At 36.4% G+C, this 8,860-nt stretch overlaps 1 protein-coding gene across 3 annotated transcripts; it reads right to left on the bottom strand.

Annotated features, from left to right (window-relative positions):
- Window positions 1–690: 690 nt before the first annotated feature.
- Window positions 691–8,163, bottom strand: LOC132060304 (uncharacterized). 3 transcript variants are annotated; one of them, XM_059453277.1, is made up of 8 exons: window positions 6,928–8,163; window positions 3,025–3,266; window positions 2,723–2,926; window positions 2,535–2,627; window positions 2,354–2,455; window positions 1,664–2,065; window positions 1,485–1,581; window positions 691–976 (listed from the first exon to the last, which is right to left on the bottom strand). In XM_059453277.1, exons 1-8 carry the CDS (start codon window positions 7,100–7,102, stop codon window positions 963–965), a joined length of 1,329 nt encoding a protein of 442 aa, XP_059309260.1. In that variant the 5' UTR covers window positions 7,103–8,163; the 3' UTR covers window positions 691–962. The 3 variants fall into 3 exon arrangements, with proteins under 3 accessions (XP_059309260.1, XP_059309261.1, XP_059309262.1); XM_059453278.1 differs by having other exon boundaries at window positions 3,025–3,200; XM_059453279.1 differs by lacking the exon at window positions 2,354–2,455.
- Between the last annotated feature and the right edge of the window lie 697 nt (window positions 8,164–8,860).

Genomic DNA, 8,860 nt, shown 5'->3' with positions numbered 1-8,860 from the left:
AAGTTGTTGTTCTTGAATTTGGGGGAATAAAGTGTATGAAGATATTGTATACACACTACTACAAAAAGGGCCTTTAGCGGCAATTAAAAAAGCATTTGGCGGCAATCATAATTGCCGCTATTACATTTACCGGCAATTAAACTTTCGCAGCTGTATCTGGGGTCGCTAAAGGTTTTAGCGGCAATACAGAAAAGTGCCGGTAAATGTTGATTTAATTGCCGCTAAATATCATATCCTTTGGCGGCAATTGTTTAGCGACAGTTATAATTGCTGCCAAATCCATTTCCAAAATGACCTAATCCACCATTTAGCATCCAATACAATTGCCGCTAAATCCAATAAATTCCTCTAAAAGGACTTATTTTAATGGCTATTGTTTAGTGGCAATCATAATGGCTGCTACATCTATTCCAAAAATGGTTGAATCAATACTTTTACCGTCTATTGTTATTGTTGCTTTTTCCAATTAAATTGCCGCTAAAACTCACCTACTTTAATGGCCATTATTAACGACAAATATAATGGCCACTAAATTCATTCCAAAATGGCTTTGTCAACACTTTTGGCGTCTATTTATATTGCCACTAAATCCAAATAAATTGCAGCTAAAAGTTACATGGTTTAACAATTATTGTGTAGCGACAATTATAATGGCTACTAAACCCATTTGTAAAATGGCTTTATCGACAATTATAATGGTAAATGCTCATAAAACACACTATTATAATTCATTAAAGTGCAATACACTTCATTAACTCAAGATAAACAAAAGCAAGTACTATGTCATAACACTAATGTAACTAGCAAACTAAAAGATAATATAATGTGTTTAAACTAAATAACTAAGGTCATTGTAACAATTCCTGTCAAATACTAGCAACAACAAGTTTCTAAATGCATAGCCCTCCAACAATTCCAGCAACTCTTCATAATATTGAAATCTTCCACATGGTATTCGAACATCATGTTGTATGACCTGAAATAATAAAATGAGTGAATATCAAAAAATGAAATCTGATGTAAAACTAGTACATATAGATCTAATATACTGTGAAATTTGTCAGACTCAAAATTATACTAAGTCTTGAAATTCTTAAAAATTTTGCCATAGTCTCACTTGTCAATAAGACTACAGATTGAGACAGCTCGCCACAAAAACAACAACAAACAACAATACCCAGGAAGGAGCATCAGATTTATTCATTCAGATCCTTAGGTGTTCCTATTTGTCAACTCCAAATGCAAACACTACTTCCACAACCGCCTGAAGCCTTCCAAGCTTACATGGACAGCCATGTATAGGAAGCAGCACAACAAGGATATTGCGCAAGAAGAGTTGGAAAACGTCGAAAGAGAAATAAAGGATGGAAAAACTGATGACTAAATAGCTGTTCGAATCAAACACAGTAGCAATAACACCAATACATTGTGCACAATTCAGAAAAGGAGTACTATGTACACATATTTAAATACAAGAACAATACCGTGAGAAGATGGAATATTTTCAGCAACACTCTGTCCTTTAAACAACATATGTGGTGATTGTTGTCCCCGTTCATGGCCACTGTTGGCATCGGGAACCTAAAAAATATTAACATATTAGATAACATTATTTCTGTAATATTAAAATTCAATAAATGTCTCCAACGTATAAAATCGTTACCTGGTCATCAGAAATTTCATTGATATTCTGATGTATAGATAACTCATTAGGAGCATTTCTACTCATGGCTTTTCTCACCCATGCTAATTCAGATAGCAACTTCTCTTGATTTTGTTTCACCAAACTCAGTTCTTCATTTTGTTTTCCGTTTATGTCCTTTAACTTTGTTACCTCTTGTTCTAACCTTTTTACAATCTCATTGGATGAGTCCTCTTCAACATTATTTCCAAAAGATCTACTACACCATAGTACAGAAGGAGTTGGACCTAGTCCTAAACCACGAACATAACCAGTTTTTTCATTTCCCAACACTTGGGAATACACATCCCCTTCCCAAGCAACAGAGCAAGGAGGTTGCTCATTCGATCCCTCACTATTACTCAACTTTTCATTGATCATGTCCTGCTCAATTAAGTAACCAAACATAAGTAAATAATAATGAAACAAAACACAAACAAGAACACATTTTCCTTTTTTTTCAATTGAGCAGTAAATACTATTATTTTTGTGGAAGATGAGGTAGATTATTTTTTCTTATCTGGATAGGCTGCAATGACACTACTTTTACGGTTAAATAAAGTTAAAAAAGCTCGGATGTGTTGGCACTACAACTTAATACACGTGAATCCTTATTGGTACTTTATTAATAAATTTTACCCTACTTCATAAAAGAGAGAAGAAAAATCTTACAATTGTCTTTGAAGACTCCTCATCCAGTGGTCTACCATCCTTACGTGGTCTATGAGTTAATATAAAAACCTGTGCTCGTGTAGGCTCAACCCCATTTTCAGCCTGGTACATTGAATGATGTCAAATAAGCACGACAAAGAGAGTCATAAAATATTATATGCTTTAATCTATAAAAGAATACCTTCTCATCCATCAAGGTGGCAATACTTTTTGATCCTCCTGTGTGTGGCATCTTTTGCTTCGCCCTATTGTTTCTGTTTGTTTGGCTGCGCCTCTACCATTGAAACATAGAAAAAATCTTATAGTTTATATATAGAAATATCTTTTGCTTGGTTTATATGTTTTCAAGACTTCTAAAATTGATGATACCTTAGCTTTTTCTGAAACCCAATAGGAAACTAGACCAGTCCACTGATCCCTTGGTATACGATTCGGTTTATTCTTCAACAACACATCTTTGGTCTTAAATTTTGTCAGATAAACACTTTTTAAATCACATTTGTAATCTTTCCATTTCTTTCCTATTGACTTTATGACAAACTCTTCTCCACGCGTTGGGATAGAAAACTTCTTCTGAAAAATAAAAGAAAATGACTGTAAGATAATATCATGTAAAATGGAAATAATGTCTTATAAGAGTCATGAATTATAAGATAATAATAACTCCTTACTCTCACAAACTCTACCAATTTCTTCTTTTCGTCTTTGTCAAAGCTTCTCCAATCATGTATATGTAACGGCGTTAGTTCTGGAGTTCTAGCAACAAATCCTAGAAAGCTTGCAAGCTTGCGACCATCTTTCTTAATGGCTTGGTTACGACTATTGAACTGCACAGCGATTGTCTTCCCTGGAGGCAACTTCCAAATTTCTTTTAGTAATGTGGGCCCACGAACCTTCTTTTTTTCCGAAGTATCTAACATGGAAAAGATTCAAAGGTCATGAGTTAGTTGAAGTCATAAACTACACATTAATTATTGGAACAGTAGAAGTTTGTGCTGATTCTTTTTTGTCCCCAGTACTTACTGACCAAGAATGGACAGCCTTGATGCATATGATGGTGTTCATTTTATGCAGTAGCAGATACTAATATTTTGTATTTTTCAATTGAATAGATAAAGTTTGAACATTTTACTTTCAAAAACTGACGCTTAACACCAGCAACTATCATTTCTTTATCAGCAACTAAAAAATCGTAGTAAAAGAACGAGGTTCGCATATATGGAGGAAATGATATGGGATGGGGCTTGGTGATAGGAAAGGACAGAGTGTAAATTTGGAAATAATGGACAGAGCTGGTCATTTTTTTGCTGCTGGTGTGATAAAGAGGAGGACTGATGGTTGGAAGTGGAGGAAGTCTTATCATCATACTCAAATCCAATCGGAGGAGAGAATGGTGATATATTTTTTCACTAATCCAGTTTTCTTTTTTGCAGGTTTCGAGTGGAAAGAAATCTGTGACAAAATGGGAAATAAGGCCATCAGGAATGCAAATATTACTACTGCTGAGGGATTGCTTACAGATGGTTAGCACAGGACTTGGTACATTTTAGTTTCATAGCTGAAGTTTATTATCCCATTGATCCTATTTCTTTAGGAAATGATATGGTAACTTCATGCTATGAGATGAAGGAAACATCTGCTGCAAGCTTGCAACTATTGGTAAAAATGATCCAAATTTTGGACATGACGTGGTACTAACATGGCTCAATATTGATACTGATCTGGGAGCTGTCAATATAGGTGCTACTAATTCAAAACTGCAACTGCTGCTCGTTCTTCTACATATTGGCCATAGGATTATTGGATATGCACAGGTTGTTTGTGTCACTGATCCTAAGTATGTAGGATATGATGTGATACAAATGTTATACAAGATTGGATACTACTACTATCTCATTGATCCAAATTTAGGAAATGATATGGGATTTCTTGGTTCTACTGGTTTTTTAAGTTGCAGGCTTGGCAATTATATGGACTGTTTTAGAACTACAGTTCAATTTGCTTAAGTTGGTCATTAGTTTAATTTCTGCATTTTATTAGCCATTTTGGCTACATTTGTAAAGACACTTTGCTTGTTTTGCTTTGAGAAAAAAATATAAAATCAGCCCTAGGCCAAAAGCCTAGTGGACTTTATTTAAAAAAAAAATAATAATAATAACAAGAACAGGTGCTTGTAGCAAAGAGATACTGATGAATGCTGGAGTGCTTATTGACAGAATATCAGTGTGTGGTTTGCCCATTCTACTGATATTTTGACAATAAGTAGAAGGGGTGGTTCTGGTGTACACAATCTGCACATCATGACTAATAGTATTTTGCTGAATATTGTGCTTACTCTAGCATAATTTTGGTGGATGAGGGCAGTTGGTCAAATGAAGAAACTAGCACAGATGCAGGCTGATGCATTGAAGTTATAACCAGGGGGAATTCTGGTTTGTTTTCTCTAGGTGCAATGCTGGTTTATAGCAGATATGGCATGGGTTCAAAAGAAGTGAAATTCCAGTCATTTAGAATTGAGTTGGCTCAGGATTATGCCAATTCATGATGATGTTCACAGTTTGGACATGATCTGGTATGTTGAAGCTGTTGATGGTTTGTTTGCTGGTTTGCAGCAAGAAATCAATACCAGAAGTCATGGAGGAACAAGGATTTTGCCTTGATTACTAAGGCACAACACCGCTGTTAACAAGGATAGTAGCAAATGTGCAGCAGCTAAATGTGTTCTTTTTAGCATTTACTGCTATTGGAATGCACCAGAAAAAAAAAAATAAGGGGGAAGGTGCAGACAATGGTTGGAGGTGATTTGCTGGTTGCAGCAAGGAATAAGCATCAGAAGTCATGGAGAAACATGAATTTGCCTTAGAGGAAAACTTGGCAAGTTGTAAAACAGCAGCAACTCATTTTTGCTGGTGCTAACCAGGAGAAAAATTCTACTACTGCTGGCCTCTTTGCATCAGAGGAACAGCATGGAAAGGCTTCTGGTGACAAGAATGAGGCCTGTTTGTAGCATGGAAAGGCACAAGGTGCTCTTGCAACCTTGGTTTGGTTGCTGTTGGTGCACAAGGTCCTATTGCTGTGCACTGAAGGAGAAAAAAAAAATATACATCAGCAACTCAGACCTGATAGCATCTGGTTTGCTGGTGGTAATCAGGAGGGGAATTTAAAAAAAAAAAAAAAAGGGGGGGGGGGGGGGGGGGTGAAGAGGCAGAGGAGGCTGGAGGTTTACTGCTGCAGTAGGACCAAGTTGAAGGCTATCAGACAAGAATCAGAGGTGCAGCAGCATGGCATGGACAACAAACTTGGTGGCTCAGACCTGGTAGTGTGGAAGGAGTTCAGCAGCAAACTTGGTGGCTCAGACCTGTTGTTTCCGTGGCATGGACAACAAAGGTGGACATTGCTACAGGATGTACAACTGCAGACCAGTGCAGTAATGCTGGGTACACAGTTGCTGGTGCCTACTGCTGGGCATACTGCCTGGTGCTGTCACTTTGTAGTGTTGTTGCTGTTGGCACAAGGTTATTTAAGGCACAAAGTGTGCATGAACGCAGCAATTTGCTGCTGCTGTGCATCAGGAGGGAACATAGAGAGAAAAAAAAGAAAAAAAAAAAGGGGGGGGGGGGGGGGGAACCTGGTATGAGAACAAAAGAGCTGGTGTTTCTTTAGTGGATAATGCTAACTCAGACTGGAGGTGTTAGCTAAAATCAGAATGGAAATAAGGAGTAATGTGCAACAGGCTGCTGGTGTGATTTAACAAGGAGACACAACGGTGGTGAGGTCAAATAATGACACCAGATGTCTTCTGATTAAGCTCAGCTGGTGTAGCAAAGAGGAGGTGTTTGGGTCTGTCATGCAGAAGCTGAGAGGTACACTAAGGGACCAAACTTGGGACACAGAATACAAGATACACATGATACAACAAGTTGCTCAAGGACAAGAACTAAGGGTTCTACACAGCACCAGCAAGCAGTGCAGATGGTTTGTCCATCAGGCACACTACTACTGCTATTTTGGCATAGATGATGCACCAAGGGACCAAACTTGGGACATCAGATGGTCAACAGTACAAGCTATCACTTTTACTTGGAAAAGAGATAAGCAGGCAGTTGGAAATGTAGTTATCTACAGTTCTGGGGACAGTGTTGTGTGGAAATGTATTGCAACACCATACATGAACAATGAGCACCACAAAAAGGCAGCAGGTGGCCATGCAATCATGCAACAGGAAAGGAGGCCATCCATGCACAATGTTAGACACAGATCATCAAGGAAAAGCTACAAGATCACTACTACAGTTTTGTGCCCAAAATCTGGGCAAAAACTGTTTCATCTAATTTTACACACATTATTCGGTTTTTTAGCACTAGTTACATTAGCATTTGGTAATATCAACTTAAGACATCTTATAAGTCTTAAGAATAATTTCCACTACTCTTATTACAACGAAAGATGAGTTAAATGATCTAGATGAACAGACTAGAAAACATCAAAGACCGAAGAAAATAACAGTAACAACCTGTACATACCATCTCCAATAGGATATCTATCGGACTTAATACTAGATATAAAAGTGTTACCTGATTCATCATTTTGTTGCTCCTCAGTGTCAGTTATTCTCAATTCATTAGATTGACCATCATGTGTTTCAGCTTGAGAGTAGTCTTGACCATTCATCAATTGCTCCATATAAGGTCGTACAACTTCATCATCATGTTGTTCAGTTTCAAATCTGCTTCCAGCTCTAGTTCGCATTGGTCCACCTCAAAATTGAACTAATTACTTAAAGCCTTGCTACAAAGATACTTCACAAGTTATGAGATATTTACGCACCAGAAAACAAAATTACTATCCGATGATAAGATCATATCAGTATCTCAAAATCCAAAGGCAACATCAACAAAATATAAGTAAAAGCACGCATAGAGAATTCACTCAAATATTGGATAAACCACTAATACATATATGATAATTCGTAGTTGACTAATATGCATGTTCTCTAATATGTGACTTTAATTAACAATAAAAATTATATCTTATTCACTGTTCAAAATCAAATAAATACCACATCCCTATAAGTAATTCAATAAAACTAAAAAGAATTAAATATTTTATAACGAGCACCCATTTTATTCATTATCACTTTCATCTTCAATGTCATTTCCTCCATCAACATCTGCTTCACCTTTATTTGGAGGAGTTTGAGAATGTGGCACATCAATTTCTATCCCATCAACATCGCTTCTTACCCAATCGTTACACTCATATTCTGTATCACAAACATTTTCTAATATTATTAAGTCAGTGGCATCACTTTGCATTGATGACTCAAACTGCATACAAATATTCTTTACTAAGTCTATCGCAATTGATCCAGCTTCTACTCCTAGTATTTTCCATGGCAATTCAAGAATTTTGTTACTATTCTGCATTTTCAAGAAGACAAAGAAAAATGTTGTGACGAAAAAGAAAGAAGTTAGAAAAGGTACTATATGTAACATCTACATTTAGGTACTTTATAGGATACTTGCAAGCTATGATATAATGGATAATAAAAGTACAAAAGCTATGTCATAAATTCCATTTTTAGCATACAATGTACACATTGAAATCTTTGCAATAGAGGTACTACAGGTTGTCATATTCATTATAGTTAAAAAAATAACAGCTATCATATAGTAACGATGTCATAGAAATATGGAGAAAGGGATTATTATTCCTATAGGAAACAAAATGAGATGAATAACTATACGAACTTTTACTCGTAGCAAAAGAACTAAAAGCTTGTTTAGTGAGCCAGTAAAATTGAAAGATAGTAGCTGGGGATAATAGTCAAAATACCCCCCAACGTTTGACCAAAATGCCAACTACACACCGAACCTTTGCGGGGGTCCTATTACCCCCCTGGACAAATTTTTTCAGTAGCAAAATGGCCTTTTTTGCCGATGTAGAAGCGTGAATACACCGCCCGATTGGCGCGTGACGGCCTTTAAAAATCTGCATCGACACATTTTGGACGCCAACTAAGCGCCACATATGATGCCAAGTAGATAAAATTTGAACTCCTCCATTTTTAGGCTACTTCATCTTCATCTTCACCCTATTTAATATCCATCCCCATTTTTTGTTGTCAAAATAATATCCATTATAAACGAAAATCTCAAGTGAAGAAAATCCACATATGATTCCGAACAACTTGTTAAAGAACAACTTTCCACCATAAACGAAAATCGAAGAAAAAAATGAAAAATCAAGAAGAAAAAAAAGGAAAAATGCGGAAAAAAAAATAAGGATGAAAAATCTAATCTTGTTAAAGAAAATCTGATTGGAAGTTGCTTGTTTGGAGTTGCTACTTGTTGCTTGGTTGGAGTTATTTAAGCACTAATTCTTTGAGTTGATTTGGGGAGAAAATTAAACTCCATTGCTAAGAATTTGGAGAAAGCTATGAAGAACACTAAATGGGTTTCTCTAAATTCTAAATTATCTTGGGAGGGCGTACTTTGCCTTGAGACA

The sequence above is a fragment of the Lycium ferocissimum genome, chromosome 6 (genome assembly GCF_029784015.1).
Source record: "Lycium ferocissimum isolate CSIRO_LF1 chromosome 6, AGI_CSIRO_Lferr_CH_V1, whole genome shotgun sequence".
Taxonomy (NCBI): Eukaryota; Viridiplantae; Streptophyta; class Magnoliopsida; order Solanales; family Solanaceae; genus Lycium; species Lycium ferocissimum.
The sequence above is the reverse complement of the archived record's forward strand: the minus strand, read 5'-3'. Positions and strand labels throughout refer to the sequence as shown.

Excerpts from the sequence above, each read along its gene's own strand:
- LOC132060304 (XM_059453277.1), bottom strand. The coding sequence starts at position 7,102 with ATGCGAACTAGAGCTGGAAGCAGATTTGAAACTGAACAACATGATGAT. Across the intron at positions 2,628-2,722 it reads GGGTTTCAGAAAAAGCTAAG|AGGCGCAGCCAAACAAACAG; the intron begins GTATCATCAATT and ends TTTCAATGGTAG. Across the intron at positions 2,456-2,534 it reads CCACCTTGATGGATGAGAAG|GCTGAAAATGGGGTTGAGCC; the intron begins GTATTCTTTTAT and ends TCAATGTACCAG.